The 18,286-nt window shown below is 38.8% G+C and overlaps 1 protein-coding gene across 1 annotated transcript; it reads right to left on the reverse strand.

Annotated features, from left to right (window-relative positions):
- Window positions 1-5,062: 5,062 nt before the first annotated feature.
- Window positions 5,063-11,887, reverse strand: NDUFC2 (NADH:ubiquinone oxidoreductase subunit C2). Its single transcript, XM_023499741.2, is given in 5 exon segments — window positions 5,063-5,247; window positions 7,407-7,550; window positions 10,949-11,186; window positions 11,188-11,374; window positions 11,856-11,887. Coding segments are annotated over 5 exon segments (636 nt in total). The 5' UTR covers window positions 11,873-11,887; the 3' UTR covers window positions 5,063-5,197.
- Between the last annotated feature and the right edge of the window lie 6,399 nt (window positions 11,888-18,286).

The raw sequence follows: 18,286 nt of genomic DNA on the forward strand, positions 1-18,286 counted from the left end.
GGCCTCTCTGAAATCATCTTGCTGGTCATTTCTTACAGAACAATAATATTCCATAGCATTCATGTACCATAACTTTTCAGCCATTTTCCAATTGAGGGGCATCCACTCAGTTTCCAGTTTCTTGCCACTACAAAAAGGGCTGCTACAAACATTTTTGCACATGTGGGTTCCTTTCCCTCCTTTAGGATGAGCAAGCTTTCTGAAGAGATAATTTTTCTCAGTTCAGAAGAGAACACAGGTAAGTTGGGGCAAATTTGTTAATATCATGTTAAATTTAATATATACTTCAAAGACTATATAAAAGAGGTTCATGATTTCATATGCAGTCCTCTTTCTGTTGCTTGTATTTTAAACAGTTCACATTTGTTAAGTTTATAATTTAAAAAGGCATTTAAAAGAGGAACAATTATTTCTCAGGGTTTTGGGGAGTTTCCTAATGATTTCCCATCCTAATTTCACAAAAACTGGCATCTTTATATGGATTTGGAAAAGGAAGCTGGAATCATGGAGCAATGTTAGACTTAAAAACAATTAAAGTTCAGAATGATGATCAGAAGATTAGTTGGGACAATTATCAGTCATGGTATAGTTGACCTGGGCTATAGATAATAATTGATGGACAATAATATTATATTTTTGCAGTCGTGGCATTATTTATTGTGTATTCTGTTTTTTCTTATAATATTTTATTTTTTTCCATTTATATAGACAATTTTTAACATTCATTTTTTGAAAGATTTTGAATTCCACATTTTTTCCCTTCTCTTTCTCTTTCCTTTTCCTTTCCCTTCCCCAAGACAGCAAGCAATCCAATATTGACTATATGTATTATGCTGATTTATAAAAAAAAAAAAAATGGACCCATTATAGAATGCCAAAATTCAGAAACAAGTGGATTTTTTTTTTGATGTAGAAGATTTGTAAATGTATCCAATTAAACTGGTATTTGATGGAATTAAGCTGCTATGTTTTGCATTTCAAATGTTCATAAAGTTGTTTACATTGATGCTACTTATAGATTTCAAGAATTATAGTTAAGTATTATAAGCTATACTATTAGTGTTTGGGAATACCTAGCATATGATGCTTCTATTATATTAAAAAATATTAAGAGTAGTGGGTGGTGAGAACCCTCTTTCATTGGAGGACTTATGAGAACTTTATGAATTTGAACCTTCACATATTAGAAACATTTGTCTAGGAAACATGGTGATCTCTCTTTGGTTAATAATAAATATTTAAATATATAGATGTTAACATATCAAGAATTATTGGTTTTGGTAAAGTTAAAAGACAGTAAGAATTGTATAGAGATGGTCCATATACTGAAAAAAAAATAGAAAAAAATTTACCTACAGTTGGGAGTTAAGTAGACATTAATCAACCATGACCCTAAATGGGTAGCTTCTAGCAGAAAGGACAAATGTATTTATGGCTCATAAATTCAGGTGGCTGGAACATTTCATAAATTTTAAGCCTCAAAATAAACTGAAGCAAGAAAGGCTATCAGTAGTCCTCTAGACTTGGTACTAGAGAATTGGGTTTGCATTTTAAAATTTCAGATTATAAGAAAGTTTCATGGATTTATAAAATGTACATGAGATATGAATGTTGTACAAATTATCAAAAGTTTTCTAAGTCCCTTTTTTCCAATCCGATGGGAAGATGGAGCTCTATAGTGTTTATTAGAATCTGTTTAGTAATGAATTCATTCAGATTTTCTAATAACTATTTTCCCCTCTGTAATAATGAATATACAGTATCAACTTTAAGAATATAAAGAGCATAGTTTGAAGATCTTGTAGTTCACAAGTAGTAGAACTATATGGAATCTTACCAAATCTAACGGCTGCTTATATTGCAAATTTGGTTATTTGTTTTCTGGCAACTGAACTTTATTGAGTGAACTGTTTGTCATCTACAATGCTCCAAACAAACCTAAGTATCTCCTGATATAGAGGTTAATTTAAAGATTTAAAGATAAAACTTATTTTAATCGAAAGAACTTGGACTTTGGTAAAAGTGTTTATATTGACAAATAGGTAATTCACTCTGCAAAGACAAAATGCCAACAGCTGCCAAGTGGAAATTGTGTAATACATCCATAATTAAACCAATTCCTGCCATAAAACTGCATAGCCTTTGATCCAAAAGTATCTCTAGTGGATCTATATCCCAGAGATCATAAAAGAGGGAAAGGGACCCACATGTGCAAAAATGTTTGTGGCAGCCCTTTTTGTAATGGTGAGGAACTAGAAACTGAGTGGATACTCAACAGTTGGGGAATGGCTGAGTAAGTTATGGTCTATGAATGTAACGAAATATATTGTTCTATAAGAAACGATCAGCAGGATAATTTCAGAGAGACCTGGAGAGACTTACAAGAACTGATGCTAAGTGACGTGAGCAGAGCCAAGAGAACACTGTATGCAAGATTATATAATGATCAACTGTGATGGACTTGGCTCTTTTCAACAATGAGTTAATTTAAGGCAATTCCAATAGATTTGAGATGGAAAATGCCATCTGCATCCAGAGAGAGAACTATGGAGACTGAATGCAGATTGAAGTATAGTATTTTCACTTTTTTGTTGTTTGTTTGCTTGTGTTTTTTTTTTTTCCTTTTTGATCTGATTTTTCTTGCACAGCATGATAAAAAATGAAAATATGTTTAGAATTGCATATATTTAACTTATATTGGATCGCTTGTTATCTTGGGGAAGAGCAGGGGAAAAGACAGAAAAACTTGGAACACAAATTTTTGCAAAGGTAAATATTGAAAAATATTCTTGCATGTATTTGGAAAAATAAAATACTATTAAAAATTAAACCAATTCCATGTGAATGTAGATTGTGGGAACGTCAGGAAGATAATCTCATGAAGGCAGTCATAGAATCTCATTAACATATTTTCCATTATTTATCTCTTCTATGAACAGGTTTCTTACCTTTCAGACCACAAGTATTGAATAATGTGAAGTAATGATGCATAAGTCAATTGTTTCATAAAAATGCTCAACCTTTATTCATGATCAGTTAAGGCAGCTCTGCTCCCACATACCTCTTAAAGGTTACTCTGCTACTTTCGATATGTACAGCAAGGAGATATCCCCAAATCCTTGTTTGTTCTCACTATATCCCTGAACCCACAATGGGGGTTCAGATTTCAGCCTGTAAATCTATCTTGCTTGTTCTTTCTTGTCTCTAGAAAACTTCCTTCTCTAGTGGAGTTCAACACTCATGCTGACTCCTTTAAGCGCACGGACTTCTGCAGTTTTCCCAGTCCACCTCAGTTTCACGCTCCTACTCTCCATCTTGCCATTGCCCAACAGGCGTTCCAGCTCCACGCTCATGAAGCTCCCTTATCTGATGATCCTTTACCACACCAGCTCTCCCTCTGCTCCAATTCTGTTTCGCATTCATGCTCTCTATTCTGTCTGAAGTCATAAGCTGCCCTTGTTGGGCCACCTGGCTACACTGTCCTGGCCAAGCTGCCTTGGCTGAACCCTGGCTCACCTATCTTGACTTCAGTGCCTCAGTCCAATTTTATCCTTTACCTCTGAACTCCCTGCTCTCTCTTTGTACTATTGATCACACTTAGCCAAAACAAACCCAACCCTGGATGACAGATCAAGGATCTATGCTGGATGGAGCGGGAGGAACTGCAGAACCAAAGTGACTTGGCCCATTACAAGTTTATTACAGAACCATAAAGGGGTCGTCAGCCAATCCTTTTATATCACTCTAATTGATTTGCCGTTTCCCTCACCCTAGGGCCATTCCAAACCTTCATCACCACCATCCTTCCAGTTCCCAAGGCCCACAACCTTGAACCAACTGTGATTCCTCACTTGCACTCACCTCCATATCCAATGTGTTGTCCAATCTTGTGATTTCTATCATCACGACCCCTTATATAGATATTTCTCTCTACTCACATGATAACCACCATTGTGAAGACTCTCACCATTTATACTGGATTGCTGCAACAGCCTTTCAGGCAGTCTCTCTGTTCCAATCCATTCTCTCCTCAGGTGATGTGATTTTCCTAAAGTGTTAAGTGGGACTGTGTTTCAGGCCCCCCTCTAACCCCCAAAGGCTCCAAATTGCCTCCATGCTTTGTGAATGCTCTCTTTGGAATTTAAAGCTTTCACTAATTAACCTCCTCCCTTTGCTGTCTTCTTCCCATACACTCCCTTATCCAGATAGTAAATTAAGTAACTACACTGCTCTACATACTATTCCACCTATAACACTCTATTCCATCTGTGGGCCTTTTTACAATCTGTCCCCTAGGCCTGGAATGCCTTCTTCCTCTGCTCTCCCTCCCAGCTTTCCTACTTTCCTTCAAGGCTCAGCTCAAATCCCACCTTCCTTAGCATTCCCAGTTCCACACTGCTCCCTTCAAGATGACCTTCCAGTTATTAGAACACTGTCCCCTCCACTGGGGCATCTAAGTGACACAGCAGATAGAACACCCATTAGAGGACCTGAGTTCAACTCTGACTTCAGACATTCACTGGCTGTGTGACTCTGGGCAAGTCATGTAAACCGGTTTGTTTTTGTTTTCTTATCAGTAAAATGAGAAGGAACCACTACAGTATTTTTGCCAAGAAAATCCTAAATGGGATCACAAAGAATTAGACAAGATTGAACAATCTGAACAATAAACTCCTCCATTAGAATGTGAACTCCCTGAAGGTAAGGACCGTTTTAGCTTTTCTTTTTACCTCATTGCTCAGCAAAGTGTCTAGCATGTAGCAAGCATTTAATAAAAGCTGACTAACTGTGAGTCCTTAGGGTGGTCTTGGTTAATCTCACCTTGTATCAGTGCATGAGATAGAATGTAAAATGTCTTTTCCCCAAGACAGGCACGCTTTCTTTTAAGTAACTCTTAAGATGTCCTGTACAATCAAGCCCCAGAAAGCAAGAGACACTTGGAGTTTGGCAAGGGGCCTTTTGGAACCCAAACAGTCACACCCAAAATCTTAACCCCATACTTTGCTATATATACTAAGACATAACATACATAAGAGGGTAGATAATTGAAATAGTCCATGTATTCACGTCACTCATTTAATAACAAGACCGTAATTTTTTTCATTATGCATAAATCTGAGATATATTAGAAATACATCCTATTAAGTTCAATAACAAAAGCTCTTGGGAAAGATAAAAGCAGGCAGTGGGAGAAGTTTCAGCGAATTGGATGGAAGTCTTCAAGAATTTCAGCATAAGTTTTCTTTTCTACAAAAGAAAAGGATATTATAAAATAAGTCCTTTAAGTAATTTCATTAGAAATTTAGTTTAAATTTTCCTTGAATATATATTCATACAGTGCCACTCAGAAATTTTCCAGAACAATCAGTTAGAAAAACTTTACTGTTGCTTCCCTTTAGAATACTGAGTTGGAAGTGGTAAGGTTATTAGAACAACTGCAGGGCTGCTGTGTGGAAGACAGAGAGGAAGGGAAAAAAGAAGCACTGACTCTATCAGTCAGGACAGGGCAAGTAGCCAGACACATCAAATGTCTTTGAGCTCTTGTTTCCAAAATGAAGGGCTCATAGCCATCAGCTATTCAGAACTACTGTAGGGCATGATATTTATACCAGATTTTAAAGTGATATTTTGGCTTTCTCTAACTAATAAAACCCACTAATCCCACAATTCTATTCTGCAAATCTAAAGATGTTATCAAAAAGAGAAAAAGCCACTCAAATCTGGATCCCATGCCAGGTTCAATACAACTTGGTGATGGGGTCTTGGGGAAGTTATTTTAGTTGTGTGAGACCTGAATTCTATTATCTGAAAAGTGAGAAGCTACCCATTGACCCACAGCTACATAAATTATGGCACATGAATGAGATGGGATATCACCAAATCAGCACAAGTGGACAAACACGAAGTATAGTAAGATATCAGGTAATTCAGGAACTGAAACAGTATCAGGAAAACAACAAATACAATCATTACAATAATGCAAATGGAAAGATCAACAAAACTGATTGCTGTGTAATTCAAATTCTGGCTCCAGAAAATAGTCAAGAAAAGGCATTTTCACTCCCTTCACACAATTTAGGAGGGACTTTGTTTATAGAATATTCTATACTGTCACACAGTTGATGTTTGAATGGTTTTATAGGCCTTTTCCTGTCCCCCTCCCCTCTTTTCTTTTCTAATCTTTTTTAAAAGGAAAGGCTCATGGAGTGAGAGAAATAGATCTGGAAATGAATGGGATATAAGAAAACGTGCAGTAAAAAAATCCCAAAAAACCTGAGAAGGCCAAATAGGACAATAATTAAAATCTTTTTTAGCTCTAAAATTGGGTAACAAGAGTAACAAGAATATTGAGAGTGGTAAGGCTGTGAAAAACTGGACACCTAAATGCCCAAGAATGGGAAATGATGGAACAAAGCAAATTATGGACGATTAATGGAATGAATAACTACAGCACCATTAAATATGATGAATTTGAAAGGACACAGAAAATAACTAAAGTGGAAGCAAAAGAACTTTATATACATTAAGGCACAGAAACATAAAGAGAATCATATACTGAATATTGTTAGATATTGATTTGTTTACTATGTTAAGTTTAAAAAGATTAGCATTTTTTGTTTAAACAAAAAATACTATGTATTTGTTTGAAAACAAATTTAACATGCTGGACTGCATAATTACAAGATATGGACTATAATTTTTGTTCCATCACTTATCAGATGTGTGATTTGAGACAAGAAAATCAACTTGAATTTCAGTGCATTACCTATTTTGCCGGGCTATTGTGATAATTAAGTCAACTGTAGCTCATGCTCCAAAATGATTCTGGGATCACAGAAATCAATGGACCTAAATCATTTTATAAGCATCCTGGCAAGTTCAGGCTAGGAAGGATCTTGGAACAATAAAATATTTATTCAGGACAAAGATTAATAGCAATCCAACAGAATGCAAATAAAATCCACATTCCCAGGGAATACAGTCTCATTCTTCTTTCTACTCTGGTAGGAGCAATATATAAGGCCCTGGTCAGTCAGTTCAGGGGCTGAATGCTTGACCCCATTATTAATTATTCTTGTTTTTGTTTTTTTTGGGGGGGGGTCATATCTGCCCATTTATTGTATATGAAGTGTAATTTTCTTATTAGTAATGATATGGAACAATTTTTCAAGTGGTTTAGACTATGTTCACTTTGGAAAACTGCTCAAATTGTATAACTACAATATACAATTATACCTATAATTGTATCTATCTATAGATAGATCTATATCTATCTATATAGATAGAACTAAAGGACTTTATTTCTATGACTTATATATTTCATATCATATAGTCTCATATGTAGTTACAAATTACAAATTAAATATTATATAACTTCAGCATTTCTTGAAATTTTAAATACCTACCTTTTTCTTTGTAATCCTCTGGATGCAGTCTCATATACTGAAACATATCACGGTCCCTTTGAGCATACTTAAAGTCTTGGCGTTTAATAAGATAATATCCCACAAAATAGAATGAAGTGACATACAGGAGCTGGCGATGTAATCCTAAAATTCATGAAAAATCAAAACCAAAAGATAAATGGAAATCAGATTTTGTAATGAAGAAAAAATTGCATTTAAATATCATGCAAAGGGCAGTCATTTTTTCCCATTACTCAAAAAACACATAAATAAAAAAATCTCCCAATTCATTGATTCATTCTTGGGTATTTTCTGGGCTAGGCACTATGGAAGTTATAAAGATGACTGGCACAGAAAAAAATAACACAAATGGAAGCCTGGTTTTAATTCCTTCTCCAATATTTATCTGCACAACCTAACTGGGGCAATCCACATGAAAGCCTGTTTCCTTATCTTCCAAAGATAAAGATGGATTAAAATCACCTCTACAGTCACTTTTAACTCTAAAAGTCTAAGGTCTAATCTGTTCATATCTGATTCCATGAAATTTTCTCCTGGGGAAAAAATACAAAACACAAGAATTCTTTTAAAATGCAGTAAAATTTGTCTGCAAGTCAAGAATATGTGTGTGTGTGTGTGTGTGTGTGTGTGTGTGTGTGTGTGTGTGTAAGTTTAAGGAGATAGTCTCAATGAGAGGACACCAACATTTAGAAATCTAAAAAGGGTGAGATTTTAGCTGAAATCTAAAGGATGTGAAGGAAGCCAGGAGGCAGAGATGAGAGAGCAAGAGGCATGGAAGACAGTCAGTGAAAATGTTCTGAGTCTCAAAATGGAATGACTTGTTCAAAGCACTACAAGGAGTCAAGGTCACTTTCTGAAAAGTTTAAGGAGGGGAGGAAGGTGCAAAAGCAGAAAGGAACCAGCTAATGAAAAACTTTAAAAGTCAAAGAGAAGATTTCATCTTTGATCCTGGGTTCAATAAGGGAACCCACTAAAGTTATGGTGTCAAATACAAATAGAAACAGAGGCTACTGAATGGTATATCAAGATCTCTGCAGGTTGCATACTGATCTAAAAAAACAAATATTGGTTTTCTAAATAAATGTTTATTTTCTAAATTAATTTCTAATAATAATAATAAATAAATATTAAACAGCAATACTATACAACGATCAATTGTGAATGACTTAGCTCTTCTCAGCAATACAAGGATTCAAGATAATTCCAAAGGATACATTATGAAAAATGCTGTTTCCTCCAGAGAAAGAACTGATGGAGTCTGAATCAAGACTGAAGCACATTCTTTTTCACTTTATTTTCTCAGGATTCTTGGGTCTTTTCTTTCATAACAAGATTGATATAGAAATATGTTCTACATGACTACACATGTATAATCTATATCAAATTGCTTATCATTTCAGGAAAGGGGAATATTTGAGAGATTTTGAAAAGGTGAAATCCTATGGCAATAAATTGGATGAGAGGGTAGGGTGGAGAGAAACTTGTGTTTTTGAAAGAGATAATGAGAAATTGAAAATGACACATTGATTGGAAGCCTGAAGAGACTGGAAAAGCAGTGCTGCCCTCAACAGTAATAGAGAAATCTGGATGAGTAGAAGGTCTGAGAGAATGATGATGAGTTCAGTTTTTGATATAAGGAGTTTAAGATGTCCTAGGAACATACAATTCATCCAGGCAGTCAGAGATTGAGGTCAGCAAAGAAGTTAGGGTTGGATAAGATCTGTGAATTATCTATATAAAGATAATCTGAATCCATGGTAACTGATGAAATAGCATAAATAAAACATAAATAAGTAGCACAAAAGAATAAGAGAAGAAGTTCCAGGATAGAACTCTGTTGCAACTCCTGTTGGGATGTGGTCTGAATCCAGCAAAAGAGGCTGAGAAGGAGCAGTATGAGAGTAGGAGGAGAGCCAGGAGAAAGGGATAGCCTGAAATCCTTGGGAAAAGATTATGGAAGAGGGGGATAAATAGTGTCAAAGACTGAAGAGAAATATAAGGATTGAGAAAAAGTTAAGGCCACTTTTTGAGAGCTTCTAGTCTCTAATCCTCCTCCTCCTCCTCCTCTATCACTCAGATGCTTTCCTTCATTCTTTCACTTAAATGTCAGATGAAGAAGCCCCTTTCCTTGTCAAGGAAAACCCTCTTCAGGTACCTTTGATCTCTCCTTCTTCCATTTTCCCAGCACATTGCTTCCAGTATCATCCTCAATCTTGTCTTCAAGAGATATCTACTGTGCCCTTCTCCGGTGTCCAAAACACAAATGTATCTCCCCACACCCTTACTGACCATCCCTGTTAACTGCTGCCCCTTTTGCCTCTTTGCCTTTCAGCCTAGGCTCCTTGAGAGGCTGTGCTCACCAGGTACCTCTACATCCTTTCCTCTTCCTCTCTTCTAAGCCCTGCCTGTTCTCAGGCCTCACCCTTGACTGCTGCGCAGTATCGGATGCTCTTCTCCCAGATATTCTCGCCTCTGCGGACTAAGGACAATGCTCTTCCCTCTCTTTTCCAGGATCTCCATCCCCATCGCGCTCAGGCTCTGTACGAGCCCCTCCCTTTTCCTCTATCCTGTCACCAGCCCCTCGCGGAACCCAGGATCACCTCCCGGGAGATGACTCCCAAATCTATACATCTGGCGCATCACTCTCCGAGCCCTTTATCACTCACGCCTCAAACGCCATGTTCCGTAGGCATTTAAACTCAACAGACTCCAAAGAGAGCTCGCTGTATGTCCCCTCACACCCTCACCTCTTTCCGGCTAGCTTATTCTGGGGCCCCGCCACCTTCCCAGCCAGCAAGGCGCTTCATTCACCCCCTTTCCCCACTCCCAGCAGCCTCCCCGCCTTCCTTACTCCAGTCTCCTCCGCTCAGCTGGCGAGGCAAGTTCCCTAAAGCTTTGGTCTGACCATTACTCGATAAACTCACTGCTTAGCGCGCTGCCCGCCCCGTAAGGAATCTGATCAAATAAAAGTCTTTTACAGTCCCTGTAACCTGGGAAACGCCACGGGAAGGGGGAAGGAGCAAGAATATTCCGGGCCCCAGGGCAGGGCGACCCCAGGTTGCTCCTGTAACTGGCCCCGGACTTGGCTGGGAAGATAGGAGGGGGCCACCAAAGGGGATAGCGGGCCGCGCGAATTTACACAGACCCTTCACCAGGCCTGCCTCCGTTTTCTCCACTGTAAAATGGGCCAGGTAAGGAAAGAACCAACCACAAGTGAGCAACAATAACAAACCCGGAAAGGGGATGTGACTTTGGTGACGTCACAGCTCCCCTTCCAATACCAGATCCCTTCTCCCAGGAAGAAAGGCGGGAGAGAAGGGACTTGGCCAAAGGCACAGATGGGAGACGGAACTAGAAAGCCAGTACCCCAGAAGCCCAGACTTTTAAAGCACCCCTCCCCGCCGTCACCCGCACGAACTGAGCATGCGCGCCTCTTAGCCCTCCCCCCCCAACTCCTGTCAAAGTGCACCCGCCCCGGCCCCCCCCAGTCTCGTGCCCGCGCGTCCCCGCCGCGTCCTCACCGGCGCTCAGCACCGGGCGGCGGTGCAGCAGGTTGTCCAACATCCCGGCGCAGTAGCCCATGAAGCCCGCGTAGAGGATGCGCGGGTCTGTCAGCTTCGGGGGCGGCAGGCTCCGGGCCTCATCAGGCAGGAACTGCATGGGGACGGGATTGATCCTGAGGCTCATCTTGCCGGTACCGCGGCCGCCGACGCCTCCTTCGGCTGAGGTGAAGGGCACCGCGCGGTGGGCTGAGCAAAGGCGTCCCCCCGGCCACGCAACGTCCGGGGCTGCGGCTCCGAGGTTCCGCCGTCCCGAAAGGCCCGCCCCCTTCCCCTCCGCAGTGGGAAGGGAAAGGAAGGCGTCCCGCGGCGGGTCTCTGCAGAGGGCGGGGCTTTTGCCCGAAGTTACAGCGCCAGACCGAGGTCCCCGACTCCTCAATCTGGCCTCTTAAGGAAAACAAACCCCATTCTGCTCTGTAGTGCGCAGTTCCCCCATTGCCTCGGGGGGACCCTCAGGGCACCCCCTTACCTACCCAAACGCCTGCGGAACGAACGGCTGAACTTCGCAACGGGGAATTGCCGTGCCGCTAAAAACCACTATTTAATAAGAACTTAATCACTAACAAACACGGACGTTTCCGTGGCCGGAGAAGGGCGGAAAAAGTGCGGTTCTGCCGCCCAAAGAGCGGCCCTCCCAGCCCGACTCCCTCATTTCGGGGCTCGCTCAGAGAAGGAATCCCGAGGGGGCAAGAAGGGCTCGCCTGGTCTGCCCTGGAAGACCCCCCCTCCCCCTTCCCCTCCCCCTTCCCCTCCCCCTTCCCCCGTAAGCCGTTCACTGTTTTACTATGTAACAGCTTGAGGCGCAAGCGACGCTTACAAAAAAAACCATCTTTAGAAAGACTGGAAGTTCTGTCTAGCGCTGGCTTACCGACGTCTGAGCAACATCCTTGTCTACAGGTTAAATTAACCATGTAACAAAAGCGGGCGTGCTGGTGGTAAAAACAGTGTATTCCATCTGGGTGACTGCGATCTCTGATAGAATAATTCTGCTAAACACACGGCCAAAATGTTCCAGAACACTTATTGCCGGGTATAAAAGTACAGAACAGATCCAAAAAAATTGCCCGAGGAAACTCGTCCCTCTCTGAAAGCCCGTGGCTTTCCATTCCTAAAAGTTTTGTCCACGTTATGTTCTACACAGTTTGCTCTTTTCTTTCTTTCTTTTCTTTTTTTTTTTTTAAATTTTATTTAATAGCCTTTTATTTACAGGATATATGCATGGGTAACTTTACAGCATTAACAATTGCCAAACCTCTTGTTCCAATTTTTCACCTCTTACCCCCCCACCCCCTCCCCTAGATGGCAGGATGACCAGTAGATGTTAAATATATTAAAATATAAATTAGATACACAATAAGTATACATGACCAAACTGTTATTTTGCTGCACAAAAAGAATCAGGCTCTGAATTATTGTACAATTAGCTTGAGTTTGCTCTTTTCTTGAAGGAGGTAGGTGGGAGATAGGAAAGGAGCACATTTGATTCATTTGAACATAATAGTCTTTGACATTAACAAAATGGATAGGGGTTTCATGAAACAAAATCCTTTAGGAAGAAAATATGGGCCAGATGCTACAGGTAGATATCTTTAAAAAAAATCAGAACATCATTCTTTTCCTTCGAGATCAGATTTTTTCACCATGAGTATTTAGCCAGCTGATATCACCCCCCAAAAATACAATTAGAATTTGCTTTTAAAAATCATTTTTCATTTCTTCTGGAAGACCTTTGAAGGAAGGAAGGGGGAGCCTACTACTTCACTGATGGCTCTACTTTGGTCTTCATCCCAAGTGAATCACTCTTTGGGGCTGTTTCCTCATCCATAAAATAAAAGGACAGACAGTAGCATAAAATAAAATGACCTTGAAAGACTTCAGAACTCTGAGCAATAGGGTGACTTTAGAAGACTGATGAGGATGCTTGAAACTCCTGTCTCTGGGGAGAGAAATGATGGAGTAGAGGTGTAGAATGGATTTATGCACAGAATGTCCCAAAAGTCTCAGTTCAGTTTTAAGTTTTAGTAGTTTAAGACTTTTGGGACATCGGTATGTAACTCATTCTGCACTAAAAGTTTTGGGACACTGTAAACCATTCTACATTAAGACTTTTTTTTGGGTTCTCTCTTAGAAACCATTCTGCACTAAGATTTTTGGGACTCTGTGTATAACCCATTATACCTAAGAATGGTTTTGCTTTATGTATTCAGACATGGCCAGTTTTGTTTGATTTGATAATTTGTTTTGCTTGTTTATTTTCATTTCTTTTTCCCCAAAATAGTATTTTATTGTTTTGCCCAGTTACATGTCAAGAAAAGTTTTAGAGTTCATTTTTACAAAATGTTGAGTTCTAAATTTTTCTTCCTCCCTTCCTTTCTCCTCTTCTCTCTTCCAAAGATAGTAGGTGGTTTTATATAGTTTATACATGTGTTATAATTTATATCATGATATCATGTATATCAAAAAGGGGGGGGAAGCACCAGAAAAAAAATAAAGTGAAAAAAAGATATACTTCAATCTGCATTCCAAGTCCAGTCAGTTCTTCATCTGATTATTTTCCTTCATAAATCTTTTGTACTTGCCTTGGATGATTGTATTGCTGAGAAGAGCTGAGTCAATTATAACTGTCCATCAGACAATGTTGCTGATACTGTATATAAGTTTTCCTGGTACTGATTATTTCACTTTGCATCAATTCATTCATGTCTTTACAATTTTTCTGAAATTTGCCTATTCATCATTTCTTATTGCACAAGAATATTCCATTACATTTTTTTTTACCCCAGCTTGTTCAGCTATTCCCCAATTGACCATCCTTTCATTTTCCAATATTGTCTCCACAAAAAGAGCTTCTATCAATATTTTTGCACATGCAGGTCCTTTTACCTTTCTTATGATATCTTTGGGTCAAAGGGTATGCACAGTTTGGTTGCCTTTTGGGCATAGTTCCAAATTGTCCTTCAGAATGGTTGGATCATTTCACAACTCCAATAAGTGTATTAGTGTCCCAATTTTTCTACATTGTTTCCAATATTTATCACTTTTCTTTTTTGTCATCTTGGCCAATCTGATAAATATGAGGTAGAATCTCGAGTTGCTTTAATTTGAGGTAGTATCTTGAGTTGCTTTAATTTGACTTTCTTTAATCAAAAGTGATTTTGAGCACTTCTTCATATGTCTACAAATAGCTTTGATTTCTTTATCTTAAAACTTCCTGTTCAAATCTTTTGACCATTTATCACACAGGGAATGGCTTTTATTCTTTGGTTCAGTTTTTCTATATATTTGAGAAGGCCTTTATCAGAGATACTTACTATAAATATCATTTTCCAATGTTCTGCTTTCCTTCTAATCTTGGTTGCATTGGTTTTATTGGTATAAAAGCTTTTTAATTTAATATAACAAAAATTAGGTATTTTGTATTTTGTAATGTTTTCTATCTCTGATTTAGTCATGAATTTTCCTATTTCCCATAGGTCTGACAGGTAGATTATTCCTTGTTCTTCTAATTTGCTTATGGATGTCACCCTTTAAGTTTTACTCATGCATCCATTTTGACCTTATCTTGGTATATAGTGAGAGATGTTTGTTTTTACCTAGTTTGTGTCCTCTTGTTTTCCAGTTTTCCCAGCAGTTTTTGTCAAACAGTGAATTCTTATCCCTAAACCTGGGTCTTTGGATTTATCAAACACTAGGTTCCTTTGCTTATTGACTATTATGTCTTGTGTACCCAGTCTGTATTTCCTAACCAATACCAGATACTTCTGATGATTACTGCTTTATAATATAGTATGATAAAATATAATATAACACAGTCTGGTACTAATAGGCTACCTTCCTTTGTATGTTTCAGAATCCCCATTTCTTATAAATGGATTTTTATGGAGGGGATACAAGTTAATGGCTAGTGACAAAGATACAACTCCCTCCCCCCAGCATACATGGAATAAATAAAATTAAAAACAGAGAAAGCAAAGGTACTTAGAAGACAACAAGAGAGGGAAATATTGCTATTATTTTGTTAAATTCAATACACACTTTTAAAAATAAACTATACATAATAATTTATGAGTTTCTACACTATACTGCTTTTTTTCTCATAGTCTTCAAATATTTGTGGATGATTAAGTTCATACTAAAAACATTTATATGGGAGGCAGATTGGATGGCCTTCCTGGATCCCTTATATAAGATTAGAGATTATCCAGTCCAACTCCTCTTTCTCCTCCTCCTCCTCCACTTGAAAACGTGGTAAGATTAGAGATGATGAGTTTATCCTAGGATAAATATCTCATTGGGGTGGGGTTGAAAGCAGGCAGGCAACAGATGCTGAGTGATCTGGTATATAAGAAAGAAACACCATATACAGAGAGATAGAATAGAATGAAGAACACCTGTGACTTTATGGCTATACACCATTCCTGGGGAAGAAAATGCCTTCTACCAATGCAGATTAACACCCTTTTCCTGCAGTTTAGAATCTTAGAAATCTGCTGAGAATATTTAGAGATTAAATCACTTGCCCCAAGTCCCACGGTCAGTTTAGGCAGCATTTTGTCATACTGCTTTCACAGAAAGGTATTATGGTTTGTCCTTCATTCTCATTCTTGAAGAGGAGCAAAGATTTCATAAGGATGATGTCCTGAGTTACAAATGAGTTGGTTTTAAGGGAGATGGCTGTGTAGTCATCAGTCTCACTCTCTCCTCCAGAGTCATCATAGAACAATGGCAAGACATAGGTCAGGACTACCAGCAATGGTCCCAGATGCAGAGGGAGACCTTGGTCTTTTTAACCTAAGATCTTTCCCAGTCTCAGTTTATCTGATAGAAATGAGTAAAAAGAAAACAAATACAAGGCAATTTGGTGGAGAAAGGTCCTAGTAGTTGGTGGGATAAGGATTGGAAGGGAATTAGGAAAGAGCTCATGGGATTTGACCTGAGCTCCAAAGAAAACTAGAATCTTTAAGAGGAGAGGAGTATAAGAGAGGACAGCCTGTTCGAAGGTACAGAGACTGGACATGGAAAGTTGTAGGAGAGTAACAGAAGGAAGGTTAATTGAACTTAAATGAAATGTGTATGAAGGAGAAGAGTATATAATAAGGTTGGGAGATAGGCTAGATTCAGATTTTAAATGCTAAACAAAATAGTTTATATTCGATCTTAGGAGAAATAGGGAACCACTGAAGTTTATCAAACAGAAGAGTGACATGGTCAGAGCCAGATTTTAGGAGTATCACGTTGGCTGCTATGTGGTAGATAGACTGGTAAGAGGAGGCACATGAGTCAGAGAGACTAATATAGAGATTTACAGTAGGCCAAGCACCAGGAAATGAGAGCTTGAACTAGGCTCAATGTAGAGAAGGGGATGGATGTGAGATGTTATGGAGGTAGGATTAAACAAAACTCAACAACTGATTAGACACATGAGATAAGACAGACTGAAGAGTGAATGGGAACTTGACTAATTGGATGAATAATAGTATTTTCAACAGAAACAGGGGAATTTAGAAGAGGGATATTTTGGGGGAGTAGAATGACAAGTTCTGTTTCAGACACACTGAGTTTGAGGTGCCTATAGAACATGGAGATGGAGATGATTTAGGACAAAAGTTGAGGGGAGAGAGTAGGGCTGGAAGTAAAGATTTGGTAATCATCTGCATAGAGATGATCATTGATCCTGTGGGAGCTGAATCACTAGGTAAGATGGCAAAGAGGAAAAACAGAAGTGGTCCCACAAGTCTTGAGAGTTATTACAAATCATTTGAGAGTTGAGACTATAATTTTAGTATCTTCACTTACCAACTAGGATTCTATTTATTATATGATGCTAATTTTTCATCCTTATTATAATAACCAGTCTGATTACACATGACTCCTTTTCATGCACTCTGTGACCCAACCAGATTGGACAATGTATTGTTCTCTTTATGGCTTTCCATCTCCTGTAGTTGGGTGGTACAATGGATAGAGTATTGGGTCTGGAATCAGAAAGAGCTGAATTCTAGTTAATTCCTCTGATACCTACTAGCTGTGTGACGCTGAGCAAGTCACTCCTTTGTTTGCCTCAGTTTCCTCAATTATAAAGTGGGAATAAGAATAGTACTTACCTTCCAGAGTTTCTGTGAGCATCAAAACAGAAAATATATGTAGAGCACTTAGCAAGTATCTGGCACATAGAAGGTGCTATATAAATGTTTATTCCCTTTCTTCCTCTCTACTCAAATATTCTTCCTCCTCACCTTCATCCCAAGTGACATTTCTTACAAGAGGTCTTTCCTAATTCCTGAAAGAATTCAAACACATTTTTTTGTATTAACTTACAAAAATGAGAATCATTTTCCATGGCAGATTTCAGGAATGCTTCTCCCTTTGGAATGAAGGAACAAGAGAGAAAGGAAGTGTGGGGAAGGAGAGAGAGAGGGAAGGAAGGAGAGTTGGAGAAAGAGAGGGAAGAAGGAAGAAGAAACATATTTGAAGAGTAGAGTTGAGAAAGAGGGACCCCACTCAGAGACTAGAGAGGAAATACAAAGTTCTTTATTCCAAACCATTCCGATTCCAGTTACTGTTACATAAATATAATGCAAAGTGTACTGATTTAGGGACAAAGGACAGACCAAGACAATGTGAAACAGGAAAATGTAATAATGTCTATTCCCTGATTCAGTTCTCTGTAATCTGATTCCAACTTAGCTTTCCAGGCTTATCTCATATTGCACCTTTTTATGTACTCTACGTTCCACCTAATTAATAAAGCTACTAGCCTTCACCCACCTTCTACTTCTCTCTCTTAGCTTCATTCATTAGCCAAATTCTCCTTACCTCTGCTCCCCCATATCTCACCAATATTTTCTCTGTTGAAATTCAAGCTCCAACATAAGGGTAAGATCCTCCAAGAAACCTTCCTTGATTTCCCCAGCTAAAAGTGACCTCTTCCTCAATTTTCTTTTAATGCTTGATCTAAACTTCTCCTTTGTCTTTATCACTGTTGAAAATGATGGGATGTTTGTTCCTTCCCCCTTCTTTTCCTACTTGAGTGATTTGGAAGATTACCAGATGGAGTATTTATCAGGAAATCCAAAGAGAAAATAGTCATTTTTCTAGTCTGAAGAGTAAGAACAGCATTTGATCCTAGAAAGGGACCTGCAACTATGTATGGTGCTGACCTGTGGCTATGTTCCTGGGTGCAGAATAATGTCAGATCTAACATCGATAGGGCTTAGTTGTCCAGGAAATGAGCCAACACATGGCTGGATTTCTCTGTTCCTATGCTGGGTTGATGACCCAGTGTGGATTTAAGAGGTG

This window comes from Sarcophilus harrisii, chromosome 3 (assembly GCF_902635505.1).
Source record: "Sarcophilus harrisii chromosome 3, mSarHar1.11, whole genome shotgun sequence".
NCBI lineage: Eukaryota > Metazoa > Chordata > Mammalia > Dasyuromorphia > Dasyuridae > Sarcophilus > Sarcophilus harrisii.